Source organism: Eucyclogobius newberryi, unplaced genomic scaffold, assembly GCF_026437365.1.
Source record: "Eucyclogobius newberryi isolate DKJ021-1_F unplaced genomic scaffold, fEucNew1.0.hap1 SCAF_20, whole genome shotgun sequence".
NCBI classification, from domain to species: Eukaryota; Metazoa; Chordata; class Actinopteri; order Gobiiformes; family Gobiidae; genus Eucyclogobius; species Eucyclogobius newberryi.
This window is the reverse complement of record NW_027315835.1, coordinates 13,725,980-13,741,042: the sequence shown is the minus strand read 5'-3', so window position 1 is coordinate 13,741,042 and position 15,063 is coordinate 13,725,980. Positions and strand designations below refer to the sequence as shown.

General features: G+C 39.4%; 1 protein-coding gene across 1 annotated transcript; it reads right to left on the bottom strand.

Annotated features, from left to right (window-relative positions):
- Positions 1-673: 673 nt before the first annotated feature.
- On the bottom strand, positions 674-14,245 carry LOC140368597 (myosin light chain kinase, smooth muscle-like). The gene is made up of 17 exons (XM_072455555.1): positions 14,089-14,245; positions 13,463-13,602; positions 11,363-11,491; positions 8,072-8,224; positions 7,860-7,985; positions 7,045-7,175; positions 6,186-6,342; positions 5,603-5,905; positions 5,112-5,205; positions 4,011-4,214; positions 3,722-3,939; positions 2,833-2,956; positions 2,289-2,441; positions 2,074-2,203; positions 1,851-1,932; positions 1,545-1,685; positions 674-965 (listed from the first exon to the last, which is right to left on the bottom strand). The coding sequence occupies exons 2-17, from the start codon at positions 13,599-13,601 to the stop codon at positions 760-762; spliced, it is 2,490 nt and encodes an 829-aa protein (XP_072311656.1). The 5' UTR covers position 13,602; positions 14,089-14,245; the 3' UTR covers positions 674-759.
- Between the last annotated feature and the right edge of the window lie 818 nt (positions 14,246-15,063).

The window sequence follows — 15,063 nt, the reverse complement described above, 5'->3', positions numbered from 1 at the left end:
TTCTGAATAGGCTAGCTCGGTAGATACAAGGGGGGAGTTTCTGTTGAAACAAACAACTCTTTCTACTTCAGGAAGGCTCCGCCCAATGGGCGGGTCTTACCACAGAATAGTATTAATATCGGAGTTCTCGACCTAAATTCTTTTATTGACAATGACTCTTGGATGAGAGTCGAAACATCTATTTTTCAAACTGAGTCCAGATGACTACAACTGAAGCTTTTTCTACTATGGAACACGCCTGGACGAATGAGGGATTACACCGACAACATGGGTATATTTATGTAGCTGGAAAATGACTAACTGAAATTAACTTATGCATTTTATATTAATGTTCATGCATTTTAGAAATTCCACTGCTTATCTCTGTAGGTACGGCTATACATGGTTTGTTATTTTTAAATACATGTAACATTTGATAGTATGTAGAATTTAAAAAAAATATTTCAGATGTCTATCAGCGGCCTTTATGTACTAGCTGTTTAATAAAAATAAAAAAAAATCAAATACAAAAATGCTTTTCCTCATCTATTAAAGGGATGGCTTGTGCATGTAAATGAACTACAAAATGTCTAAATAGCAGCTTGAACACACCAAATCCAAAACTTTGTAGAAATCACTTATTTTAGTGCAAATACAAATGTTGTTCAACACGAGAGTTTAAGAATAGTTCATCTGTACATTCATAGTTTTAATAGTGAAATCACACATTTACAAAAGAATTATACACTTGTATTTATTATTTGTTTAAAGTTTTCCTCATCAGTGGGTAACGTTCAGTTTAGCAGAGCACATGGCCTCTCCGAGCTTGTTACTGGCTCTGCAGACGTACACTCCAGAGTCGGACGATTTCACGTCAGAGAGAACCAAGGAACAAACTCCATCTTCGTTTATTTCCTTTGACACTCGAGACGACTCCAGGACTTCCTTTTCATTCTGAAGCCATTTGACCTGTAGCTTTGGATAACCTGCAAAACAGAAGAATAAAGATGCATTCAATTCTGCTGTACAGTTAAATGTTACTGAACAGGTCAATTCAATTTCATTCTGAGCTCTTGGTCCATTTTAAGATAGATTGACAAGGTGACAGTATAAAATATAAGTAATACCAGTGTTTCCACATCTTAGACTGGTAATGTGAATCTTTTTGTAATGAGTGACAACAGGATTTGACAGCCTACTGGCAAAATTGTACATTAGAATCAGGATTTTAGGGTTAGAGGAATCAACCTTAATGTAGATTTTTTTTTTTAAATTATATTCATTTTAAAGATTTTTTTGCCTGTAGTCTTTATTAGCCAGGAGAGGAAAGTGTGAATGGGGGATGAGAGAGGGTAGGACATGCAGTAATTGTCGGAGCCAGAATTCAAACTCACGACACTGCGGCTGGCTGCACTTGGAGCCTGGCGCGAGTTTAGTTCAGTGTTGGTTTAAGATATTTTAAACCGTAAACACAACATTAAAAAAAAAACTACAGACGCGCTCATTTCACTGCATGTTCTGGCCTCCAATGCAAAAGCGAATAGGACCATTAACCACTTTTTTACCATCGACCAGGCACGTAAGCTGCGCGGTGGCTCCTTTGGGCAGCGTCGTGTCTTTCAGCGTCTGGTGGAAACGCGGTTCGCTCTGGAGCTGCTTGTCCAAAGAGCGGATGGCCGCCTCTGCCTCTCGGCCCCACTCTGGCTCTAGATGAGAGGACGAGCAGGGAAGAAAGCAAGACATTCCTGATCACAAAGGGCTAAACTTGAAGTGACAATCTGAAACTGAGTCACCCGCCATATGCAACTGTGCCCCGGGACTGGATGCCGCTGTATCAGAGTGTGTTTATGTGGACGCCTTATCGGTCTTACCCTCTGAAGAGCTGCCAGGGGAGTCCGGCCTGTTGGAGAGGTTAGCCATGCGCTTCAGGGCCAGAACAGCCTTGCCAGCTTTCTGCAAGTTTAAAAAGGTCAAATTCAAGTGGATGACAAACCGCACTTACAACTAAGAGCTGCAGGACTATATACGACAATGGTCTCAAATGTCACGAGGAAAAGGGGTGAAATTAATAAGTACAGCAATAAAATGTCTTACCCGCCATTTACGTTTGGCTAAGAAGCGTCGCATTTTGGTTTTATTAAGGGATTTGGTTGGTCTTCGCAACAGGGGTGTGAAAGAGGCCATCCAGGGGTGGGCCAAGGCATCGGTACAGGACATTCGATCGCTGCAGTAACATAACATATTAAAAAATGTTAAATTGCATCAATATTTTAGGATTTGGGACAATATTTAACAGGATTTATACAAACGTTTGGTCTTTCTTTAGCAATGAAGAAATAAAATCCTTTGCTTCCTCAGAGATATCATCAAAACTCTCCTCGTCAAACTCGAATTTTGCCGCAGTGACAAAAGCTAAAGTCTCGGCGTCGTTGTTGCCCTGGAAGGGGGACTCCCCGCTGAGTCTACAAAACAAATCAAACTCATTCAAATGTGCCAGAGGTTGGATGAGGGGACAGGCTTTTTGTAATTGCCAATTTTGAAGATCAACTTGTTTATGTTAATGCATTAAACTTTTACAGGAATCACGTTTTATTCATTTTAGTATGATCTATAGGCCACTCATAACAGTAAAAGTCTTAAAAGCATTTAGACAGTATCATGTGTGTTTATTTTGCATTTATGCAGCTACAAGTTGCAAAATTGTTGAATATTGACATAAAATCCACCCATTTCGTGTGATAATTGTGGATTTGATGTAATGCTGAAAGTAAGTAGTACCATATAACCACCAGCAGAGGGAAGCAAAGGTTGGAACGCAAACTACTCTACTCTTCATCCCATTGAGTGACTTACAGAATGTAGCAGATGACTCCAATGCTCCACATGTCCGTCTCCAGGCCGACCGGTTCGTAGCTGATCACTTCTGGTGCCACAAACTCTGGCGTCCCGTGCATCACCAAGAGCGGTGTATCATCAACTAAACAACACAAAAAGGCCATCTCAGTCACGGATATTTAGCTTGGAGTTTTAATGTTTGTATTGGCCCTGTCCTGAACTGTAAATAGACCACCCAGTCCAGAAGAGCTGCTGCATGTTTTCAGGCAGATCACTAAAGCTTTCGGACAGTTGACGTCATTTTAGCAGTTTCCCATTGCGTAACAAGCTGCTACTTTTAGAACAGACAGATTGTATCTTCAAAACAAGGCGTTTGTGGTCGAGACAACTTCAAATACCAGAAATATGTTTGGTAAAGCCCAAGAGAGTTGGACTAGGTGTGCGCGTCATAGATTATTGGAACATAAGCATTAACGTTAAGTAAAACAACTAGGTACAGAATGTCATTAAGTAGTACACATTAATCCAATGTGTAAAACTCAATACCTCAGTGTTTTTTTTTGGTATACTGATGACATTATTATGGCAATCCTTTAGAAATATAGTAATGTACTTGTGAATGTCTTGAGTGAGGTTCAAGACTCACACAAAACACATGTCATTACACTTGCCTATCGTTTTATTTGATCCCCTTTTCCAGGATTTTTAAGTAGTTTATTAACGATATTCATTATTCAAATTTTGCGCATCTCCAAAACATCAATTTCAAGAGTACCATTTGCGATATACACCTCAAATCCAACTGCGTTCCTTTGCCGCTCAACAAATCGCCCTCACAAAACTGAACCGATAACACGGCCTTCTGCAGTGTTCACAATATCACGCCTTTTCCATATAAATGACATACCAATTTTGCTGGCCAGCCCGAAGTCTATTATCTTGATATTCGTGCCGGTCGTGTCCACGCAGACGATGTTTTCTGGTTTGAGATCCAAATGAACGATATTCTGCTTATGGACGTACTGCATTCCTTCTAAAATCTGCTGCATGTAGCGGACGCTGGTCGGCTCCGTGTGCTCAAAGCTGTCGTCAACGATACGTGCAAAGAGCTCCCCACCTGCTATGCTATAAAGATGATACCGATCAATACAAATAATTACAGATTGCAGAGTTTAAAACGAGAGAAAATGACTTACTATTCCATGACCATAACTATCTCCGAGCGTGTATCATAAGCGGCCAGACACTGAACTAGTTTTGGATGGTGGAGGCAGTTCATGAGTTCAATCTCCCTCAAGGCGGCAGCTTTGTCTTTGGAGGTTCTGGCGCGGTAGAATTTCCCGGCACAAACGTCACCGGTTTCTTTGTGGGTCATCCTGAAAACTTGGCCAAACTTCCCGCTGTAAAAGATTGAAGTTTTGAGTGAGTAATGCGGATAATAATCATGAGTTTGAATATTACGGTTTTATACAGAGCGTTTCAGCAGACTGCGCAGAGGAAAGGGAAAGAAAGAGGATTATGAAGAGAGGACAAAGCAATTCAGATGATATTACTGCATAAAAGATAAGACTTTCTAAAATTTCTGTTGTTACGAGTAGGGATGTCACGATTTCACATTTTAGCGCAATGATTATGATAATAAATATTGCGATTTAACAATTATTAACATCATGACCAAAACCACAATAAAATCCTAATTTCATACCGCTCGTTAGTATGTGACCTGCTTTATGAAATCAAACTTTATTTTATGAATTGTCAATTTAACATAAACGACCGGATAAAAAAAAAGCACTTTACATTTAGATTGACTTTGAGGAAAGGCTGAGCAAAAAAAATACTTAATTTGCTTTTACAATTCTTATTTAAAAAAATGTAATCAAACTAAAAACAGACCTAAGTTAGTTTGAGAATTGTCACTTTTCCATATAGATATATATATATATTTTTAAAACATAGTCTTTACGATTATTTTGTGACCTAAATCATCATGATTATTGATTAACCTGATAATCTTGACATCCATAGTTACGAGTGAGAAGTAACATCACAATTAATCAGAACAATCGTCAGTGAAATCCTTCATTTAGTTTAATTAAGAGATTATCATTCCTCTAGTATGTAGCCATCTTAATGAAATTAAACATTCTGAATGATATAATAATGTTAATATGAAATCAAAAGCCAGATTAAAAAAGTTTTACTTATTTGAATTGTTGAGAAGTAAACAACAACAGTTATCACGAGCAAGAAATTATTTATCCTGAATTCATGTGCAAATATTAAATTGTACTTACACTCCCAGTTTCTCATGCACCTCGTAATGATCCTTCACTTTGTTTTGTGTATCGACGATGACATCTACAAATTTTGGAGCCTCGACTTTCTTTTCTTCATCAAAACAAAAAACAAAATCATTAGTCTTTTTAGCAATTAGATCAAAATAATGTGGATACTAGGGGCGGCTAGCAATTAATACTCACGTTACCATTTAAATATTTTCAGAAATTAGACTTTCGTAGATTTTTGTATCTTATAATTGAGTACAATTTTAGCATGTAATTGTAATCTGTTACATTTAAAAATGTTAAGACTAAGAACAGCACAAGCCGTCTCAATTACATTTTTCAAATTTAGTTTAAAATGTTGATCCAAAATGTTACTAAACTGCATTAAAAACCAACTATTAAGAAGTTTTTTTGTATTTTACATGTGTACTTTTTACTTAAACTGTTGGCAGCAGTACTTGTAGCCATGCAACTATACTTGTACTTGTCCGGATACGTACTCTCCGTCTCCATGGTGATGCAGTGAGACTGTTGGCTCGGTGCGCTGACCCCTATAGAGTTCAGCGCTCGGACTCTGAAGCGATACTGTCCCTGTGGCTCCAAACCGGACCGGACCTTGTAGCACGTGTTTTTACAGTCCTTTATCACTTCAGTCCAAACTTCGGACTTCTCTTCTCGGACCTCCACGATGTATCCCACGACAGCCGTGCCCCCGTCGTAGCTTGGGCCGGTCCAGCACAGCACCAAAGAATCTGAGGTCAACTTAGATACGACGGGATGGGAGGCAGGGGGGTCCGGGCGGTCTGCGGACACAACAACTCGATTGTAAACGTTAAAGGCATTTGAGGAATTTTATCAATAATTAGCTTTCAAAGTACAGGAACAAATCAGGAACTTTACAGGACTAAATTTGGGATTTAACTTACAAAAAAAAGGACTAAATATGGAACAAGTAGCAGTTTATACCCAAAATGTAATCAAAAACTAAAAGTACTCAAAGCTAAACTCCAAATGGAAGAAACCTGTGTGACGAAAAACACAATTTAAGCATTGATAGATGATTAAACGTGTAAAAGAGCGTACCAATAACACTTAGGGTTATACTATGATGTGCAAAACCCCGTCGATTCCGCACGACAATCGTGTAGCAGCCCTGGTCTTTCGGACAAGCCTGAGAAATCTCCACGCTGCTTCGAGACGCACTGCTCCGTAAAGAGATCCTCGTCCCTCCCAGCACCACCTGAGACGAGGAGCAATACCAGATACAGATCAAAATGGCGCTCACAGATATCAATGCCACTACAGCAAGTATAGTACGTAACAAAATACATTCACGCAATATTTGGGTGAAAGTAAAATGTTCTAACTTAGGTAAAGTAAGTAGACTCAGAGTTGGAAGTAGGTTTCATAAAGTTTAGCCCAAGTAGTATCTCAGTACTCAAGCACATCATCTACTCAAGTATGTGTATCATTTTACTTCTCTTAATAGTGTTCAGCTCAATACTTTTCCCTCATATATCTGACAGCGCAACAGTACTCTCACTTGAATCAAATTTTAAATTACTTTTCCCCTTGTGAATCTACAAGTGACAAACATATTTAACTAAACAATTTGCTTTTCTTGCATAAACTTCTCATTTGTGTGGTCTATCCTTCAAAATGAACAGATGTTTTTTGCATTACTTAAGGTTTCATCTTTCTAATTTCATTAACTTCATATTATAAATCAGATGTTTCACAATTGCTTCTGAGTAGTAGTTTCCCAAAATACATCTTGAATCTTGAGTCATTTCTTGGTCCAGTACTTTCCATTTCTCCTTGAATCACATGAATTTGAAGTAACTGCTGTGTACTCCAACTTCACTCTAGCAAAAATTCACGGATTACAGTCACGTCTCCTACTTAGCACCATGCATGTATTGATCACTTCCTTATTCCTCACCTGTTGTCTGTTGTAGAGCCAGCAGCAGGCCACAGGAGCAGAGGCGCTCTTGAAGTCACAGTGTAGTCGAGCCTTCTCCCCAATGCACACCTCCACTTTCTCAGGAGCGTCCACGAATTCGACAGGAGGACCTACAACACACGCTAGTTAGTGCTCAAAAACCAACACAAACCACATTCAAACGTCCCCGTCTCATGATATACCCTCAAAATCACCTCAAGGCCGGTGAGAGGAGCCTGCCAAAGTGGGCAGGGCTAACAGGTGAACCCTGGTAGGTAGATTTAAGAGATTTTTGGCCAATCACGTAAGAACAGTCAAGTTTGGTTGAAGGAAGCACATCGTTACAGGAAGATAATAGGGATATTTAAATTGTAGATCATTTAATAGTAGAATACATATAGAAAAATATATTTGAAGCATTTTTTTCACATGTTTTTATAGTTTTATAGATTCTTCTCACTAAATACTTCAACCATGATCACTATTTAAATGTATTTTCTCACAGCAAACCCATTTCAATTCCAATTATCTACAATATTACTGATGTTTGTACAGATCTATTATGATGGCCTGGTCATTATAGTCCCTGTTTGTTTTTTATTCACTTTAACCTGCCCAGGGACAACATGTGGACATTTGTACTTGTACTACAACCTGGTACAAGCTCTCCTGTTAATGTAATGTAATATTGTGCACTGTCCCAGGCTTCAAATCAGTCTTTACTGTGTGTTTTCTTTTCATTTAACTTTCAAAAAAATCAACTTCTTCAGGATTTTATCCAGTATTGTTAAAAACCTGTAAATGACAAATCTTACCTTTGGCCTGTTCTTCTTTGTGCCGTTTTACTTCATTTTTGTTTTTCCTATTTCTGGGAGTCTCTGCTTTACACATGACCTCATTCTTCACCTCATGGTTCCTTCCTGTGTGGATTTCCCTTAATGCTAATTCATAACAAACAATGGCTTCAGTACACCAGACTTCGGTAATCTTACGAGCATTATAAAGAGAATAATAAGTCATGATTTACCTGTGACGTACAAAGTGGCAGTGCTAGTCTGTCTCCCCGCTGTGTTTTCAACTGAACATGTGTAAGAACCAGAATCGGCACAAGAGCAGTTGTTTAAAGCCAAAGTCGCCGCTCCGTTGTGGAAGGAAGTCTTACGTGAATGAACCTTTTTGCCTAAGGGGAAACAAAGCAATCTTGATGTTATCTTTTATATATTTTTTATAACATTTCCTTGTTCCAGCTTTGGACAAAAAATACGAAGCCAAAACAAGATAATAAAAGCAAGGTGTAAATAGTGATAAAAAGTTACAGAGAAACCAAGTGAGCGTGAGATATTCAGTCTGTAGTTTTCTGCCTTAACTGTATTCTTTAGAGTTAAGTTCAGTCGGTGTAATCCCTCATTCGTCCAGGGGTGTTCCATAGTAGAAAAAGCTTCAGTTGTAGTCATCTGGACTCAGTTTGAAAAAATAGACGTTTCGACTCTCATCCAAGAGTCATTGTCAATAAAAGAATTTAGATCGAGAACTCCGATATTAATACTGTTCTGTGGTAAGACCCACCCATTGGGCGGAGCCTTCCTGAAGTAGAAAGAGTTGTTTGTTTCAACAGAAACTCCCCCCTTGTATCTACCGAGCTAGCCTATTCAGAATCTTAATGGGCTATTAGAATCCTCTTTGTCTTTGTGAGACCCTGGCTCAACCACCCTGAGTACCTGATTAGCATCTAAATGTCCTGGTCCTGGTCCTCTACCTTTCCATGGGTTCAGTAACCCATTATAAATAACAGGAAGATTAAACCTTAGCCCTCCATTTCTGTTTAAAGAAGGTCTTTCTTTTTTAACAAAAATAGCTTCCTTGACTCCTCTTTCAAACCATCTTTTCTCCCTGCTTAAAACCTTCACCTCACCGTCTTCAAACGAGTGATTAGAGGCTTCAAGATGGAGATGCACGGCGCTCTGAGGTCCTGAACTAGTATTTCTTCTGTGCTGATAGAGCCTCTTGTGTAGAGGCTGTTTTGTCTCACCTATGTACCGTTCTTTACAGCTTTCTTCACTGCATTGGATCGAATAAACTACATTGCTCTGTTTTTGAGTCGGCAACTTGTCCTTAGGGTGAACCAGTTTTTGTCTTAAAGTGTTTCCTGGTTTAAAATAAACAGGGACTTCGTGTTGTCTAAAAATTCTCTGCAGTTTTTCCGACAGGCCAGACACATAAGGGATAGAAACACCCTTCCTTCTCTGTTCAGTTTCCCTTTTGTCCTGCTTCTTGGTTCTCTTCACTCTGTTGAGAGCCCAAGCGGGGTAACCACAGGCTGAGAGGGCATTTCGGACATGTTTTTCCTCTTTCTTCTTGCCCTCTGACCTGGTGGGCACACCTTGAGCTCTGTGTTGTAAGGTTCTGATCACTCCCAGCTTGTGCTGTAGTGGGTGGTTGGAACCAAAGAGCAGATACTGGTCCGTGTGTGTAGGTTTCCTATATACTTCTATTTGGAGTTTCCCGTCCTCTCTGCTGTGGACCCACATATCAGGTTTACAAGAGAAGACGCTAAGGAGAATCGCTTGGCCTTTCTTGATTGTTCCACGATCAGAGGAGAGGACGGGAAACTCCAAATAGAAGTATATAGGAAACCTACACACACAGACCAGTATCTGCTCTTTGGTTCCAACCACCCACTACAGCACAAGCTGGGTGTGATCAGAACCTTACAACACAGAGCTCAAGGTGTGCCCACCAGCTCAGAGGGCAAGAAGAAAGAGGAAAAACATGTCCGAAATGCCCTCTCAGCCTGTGGTTACCCCGCTTGGGCTCTCAACAGAGTGAAGAGAACCAAGAAGCAGGACAAAAGGGAAACTGAACAGAGAAGGAAGGGTGTCTCTATCCCTTATGTGTCTGGCCTGTCGGAAAAACTGCAGAGAATTTTTAGACAACACGAAGTCCCTGTTTATTTTAAACCAGGAAACACTTTAAGACAAAAACTGGTTCACCCTAAGGACAAGTTGCCGACTCAAAAACAGAGCAATGTAGTTTATTCGATCCAATGCAGTGAAGAAAGTTGTAAAGAACGTTACATAGGTGAGACGAAACAGCCTCTACACAAGAGGCTTTATCAGCACAGAAGAAATACTAGTTCAGGACCTCAGAGCGCCGTGCATCTCCATCTTGAAGCCTCTAATCACTCGTTTGAAGACGGTGAGGTGAAGGTTTTAAGCAGGGAGAAAAGATGGTTTGAAAGAGGAGTCAAGGAAGCTATTTTTGTTAAAAAAGAAAGACCTTCTTTAAACAGAAATGGAGGGCTTAGGTTTCATCTTCCTGTTATTTATAATGGGATTCTGAACCCCTGGAAAGGTAGAGGACCAGGACCAGGACATTTAGATGCTAATCAGGTCCTCAGGGTGGTTGAGCCAGGGTCTCACAAAGACAAAGAGGTTTCTAATAGCCCATTAAAATTCTGAATAGGCTAGCTCGGTAGATACAAGGGGGGAGTTTCTGTTGAAACAAACAACTCTTTCTACTTCAGGAAGGCTCCTCCCAATGGGCGGGTCTTACCACAGAACAGTATTAATATCGGAGTTCTCGACCTAAATTCTTTTATTGACAATGACTCTTGGATGAGAGTCGAAACGTCTATTTTTTCAAACTGAGTCCAGATGACTACAACTGAAGCTTTTTCTACTATAGTTAAGTTCAGTGTTGTCTACATTTAAGGCACAGCCAAAATAAACCCAATACATAAAATTAGCCAATTTGTAAACCTTTTAGACACTTTTCCATCATGAATAATTAATTATTGGAACATTGATATTAGGTTGGTATAACATCAAAATGTTTGAATTCTTCAAATTTTACAGTAAAAAAGTACCACTTTTTGTTGTTTGGGTCAACAAAAATTGCTCGGAGGGCCGCATTTGGCCCCTGGGCCATAGTTTGAACACGCCTGGGGTAGGCTCAAAGGAACATGTTTGATTTATAAAATATAAAAGCAGATAAAAATGTGTTAATTAGCTGTACCTATGAAGGATAAAGTCTAAAGATTAGCTCTTGAAGTACACTTTAATGTTTGATCCATCGTTCACTGCCGCTGGAGCTGCCGCTCAGGAGCTGTGGGCGACTCAGTGCAGACTCATCTCCACATCTTGAGCTCGACACGTCAAAACTACATTAACTGGAGGATTTTTCTTAGTGAGCATATTTTGGGTTAATTGGGGAAACAGTAGTTCCTAAAGGAAACTCACCCAGACTCTGCACAGAAAAGCCATTTCCTCTTTCTTGTATTGTACACTGTAATAATATGATGCAGTGCTCAGTTACTCACCATTGTGCGTCCAGGAAACAGTCAGAGGCGCACTTCCCGAGATAACAGCTTGAAAAGTGGCATCTGTTCCTTCACACACGATACAGTCCTGCAGCCGCTCTTTGAACTCTGGAGCTTCCACTTTGAGAGCTGCAGACAGTTTGACATTTACACAACACATAAATATCACCAGACAACATCCTCCATTAAGACAGATGTTTTTCATTGTAAATCACAGGCCATTTGTTAGTTACATAACAGCCCAAAATGTAGAAATCTTGGAAGAGCTTTATTGATATTTTTGGATTTTGGACAAGGTGGAACATTGTGAAACATGCCAAGTCCGTCCCATTGTTCCATATTTGTTCCAACTATATCAAAACTACTTTGGAAAATATTTGCCTTTTAACCTGTTGTGGCAAAAAATCTCTCAATAAAACAAAGAAGCAAGTTGTAAAATGTTTAATCTTGTGGTCGAATCAGAAAGAAACTCGTGTGGACTCGGCCATTCTCGTGGAAGGCCGAGTCCACGCGTCTGTCTACTGCCTTGCTCCCCAAAATGTGTCTCTCCTAACTCCCGTCCCGAGTCTGTTCCCTTCCCTAAATCACAGATGGTCCCACGAACCATTCCACATTTACAATTCACAAGCAGGTCTAGGGCAGAGATGCAAATTGCACAGGCAAAAGGAAAAAAAAAGAGATACAGGGTTTACATTTACATTTTGACCGCCAACACCTTAGAGAGACAACAGGCCCGTCCTGGACACCCGTGGTTCTTTTTATTTGAATGGGAAGGCAGAAAGTTTACCGGCTCTGAAGAACAAAAGCAGCTGATTGCTCTGGTGTGAGAGTGTCCAGAAATGTAGATGTCAGGCTGTGACTTTGGGCGTTACAAAAAAATTAATTGAATTGAAATAGAATCGAATCGAAATTGAAACAAGGCAAAGGGCCAGATTATTATTTTTCCCTAACAAACCCCATAACCATTTTCACTTTTCTAACAACGATTTCACACATTTTAGAAACACTACTACAGCTGCTAGAGTTTTCAGCTGATGTTGATGCTAAGGAAAATACCGACTTCAACACCATGAAAAGACAACAGAATGTCATTTTAAACACTAAATGATGGTATAATAATAATAATTTCTCTAGCAGTAGCATGTGGTTTTATACTAGTTTCTATATAGATCAGGACCAGTTTAACCCTAACTGCTACAACAACAAAAAATAGCTATAATTCATGAATTTGTGCCCATTACAAAGTGTGTCTCTTTCATCTTATTTATAGCCCGGTCCTATTGACTCCGTTCTTTACACTCTATAATCTCCTGTCACTTCACACTACACTCGGTTCGATGTGCTAAATCCAGACTTCCAGTGGGAATACTGTGGCCTGCGTTGAGTTTTCTCACCATGTGCGGCGTCGGAATGTCCATCCACACACACAGTGGGAAGTAGGTGGTCACCAGTGGACAGAGGAATGCAATTAGCGCCATGAGAAAAGCCTTGGGGCACTGTAGCACTATCAATCACTGCACATTTGTTGGCATTTTAATATTAACATCTGGGCTTCTCCCGACCTCGGGCGAAAACAAGAAAACCAATTCACTTTGCATATAACAGGCTTTTAGCATAGTGCGATAAGAGAGGCTTTCGGCAAAGTAGAAGTAATGCACAGAGTAAACATGCACATAATTTGTTCCCGAGGGTCAAAGTGGGGCAATGTATGTGTAGAGGTTGGAGTATAAATAGTTCTGTTGCAATGTGTAAGCGCAAGTTAAAAAAAAAAAAGTATAAAATAAAAATGAAGAGCGCTTTAATTTCAATCGTTTTGAAATCTTGATACAGATTTTTTTTGTCGAATTGCTCGTGCCTTAGATTAAAGTATTTCCAAAAGTCAAGGAGTAACAGTGAGTTTGTTTACAAAGTTATAGGTTTGGCAAATTGCCGAATACATCTTGACTCTTTCTTGAGTAATTTCTTGGTCCAGTATCCAAGTATTACAACATCAGTGTTTGGCATTTTCCCATTTTCTACATTCCAATATCCAACACAGGCTAAGAAGCTGTAATTCCTTTTATTGATAACAGATATTAAACACATTTGAGAGACTTTTACCTGCAGATCCAGCTTTCCCCGCCTTGACCTGAGCCTCCACTCCATTCTCTTTGGCTTTATCCGAACTGAAGAATCCAACTCTGGGTTTTAAGGCCATTCGAAAAGTGGACACAAACATCTCCTTGGCTCCTTTGTCCATCCTTTGGTGAAGATCGCAGAGACATCAACCAGTTCACTGAGGAAACATGTGACGTGCAAGCCATGTGTTGTATTGATCCATGTTTACTTAAGAAACTGACAAGAGGAGCTTATGAAAAACTCCCCAAACTACAATAAGCAAGTCACACAAGCAAAGTGAAGCCACATCTGTGCTAAGTTCAGTGGAGAAATGAAAGGTTAAAAGACCATAGGGATTGAGTGGGAGAGGCAAAACACTAGAGAGCAGTGATTTCTAAACTTGAACCAAAGCCCATCAGAAAACATTTGGTTATCTAAAATAGTAAAAACTGGGTCAAAACTGGGTCAAAACTACAACTTTAACTTCCCATAGACTTTAAAGTACCACCAGAAGACACACACGTACTACCAAGCGCACCTACACCCCAGTTTGAGAACTATGGTGATAAACTATAAGGAAAACATATACAAATATAATAATAATAATAAAAGGTTTAAAATGCATTTACCTTCAACAAAAGGTTGTTGCCCGCGCCGTGTTTCAAGTGAGCATGTTTTCTCCCTGCAAACACAAAGCAGCCTCCAGCTATTGTCAGACACAGAAGAGGAATCAGGGTGAGCCAGTTGAGCAGCTTTCTGACTATCAGCTTCTGAGCCACAACATGTTGGAAATCATTCAATGTAGACCTCTGGGGGTGGGATTTGGGAGAGGAGTGGGTGGGTCACGTGACTACACCTAAATGATAGCCTTTTGACCTGCTAAAGAGGATGGCATTTGTGCTGTTTAAGCTGTATTCCATAGATAGTAGCAAAGATAAAAGGCGTTTTTTTTTTCACATTTTTGTGTTTTCCATTCGTACAGTTACTATCTTTTTATCTGCCATGATGAAGAGGAAACTAAAGGCTCCTGTTTCGTCTGATAGTTCAGGCTTCACTGGGATTGGTTAAAATTCATACATTATGTCACTGAATCACAGCATGAAGCTGTTAAAATAAAAGTAAAAGGAGGGGGAAAGGCCTGTCACAATAATTACTACTATATCTATGTTATTTGGGGGGTTTATTGTGGATAATCCTTCTTTTTGCTTGTGGAAAATGTATTGTTATTTTTCTTAATTTTAACTACAAGCTGTAAACGTTTGAAAAATGACTCACTGACTCAATAAAGCTGCAAACTATCAACTAAAGTGTTTTATTCTGTTAACAATAATTATAAATATTATGAACTTTAACATTATTGTACATTTATAATATTTCTTTTGGGTTATTGTGTATTTGTATATCGCACTTCCAAATGCATTAAACAGAGAAGCATTAAATGTTTACAATTATAACACATGACAATCTCATCAAAATAGTATATTGTCACAAAATCACAATTAAATGTTTATCGCCATAACGTCCCAGCCCTCGTTTATCTTTTTATAATTCTTGCACAAAACGTATGTAAACTCAATATGTCTACAACACATAATAATTGTATT

Coding starts and splice junctions, on each gene's coding strand:
- LOC140368597 (XM_072455555.1), bottom strand. CDS start 13,601: ATGGACAAAGGAGCCAAGGAGATGTTTGTGTCCACTTTTCGAATGGCC. Junction 4,215..5,111: donor GTGCATGAGAAACTGGGAGT/GTAAGTACAATT, acceptor AATCTTTTACAG/CGGGAAGTTTGGCCAAGTTT. Junction 1,933..2,073: donor TAGCCAAACGTAAATGGCGG/GTAAGACATTTT, acceptor TTAAACTTGCAG/AAAGCTGGCAAGGCTGTTCT.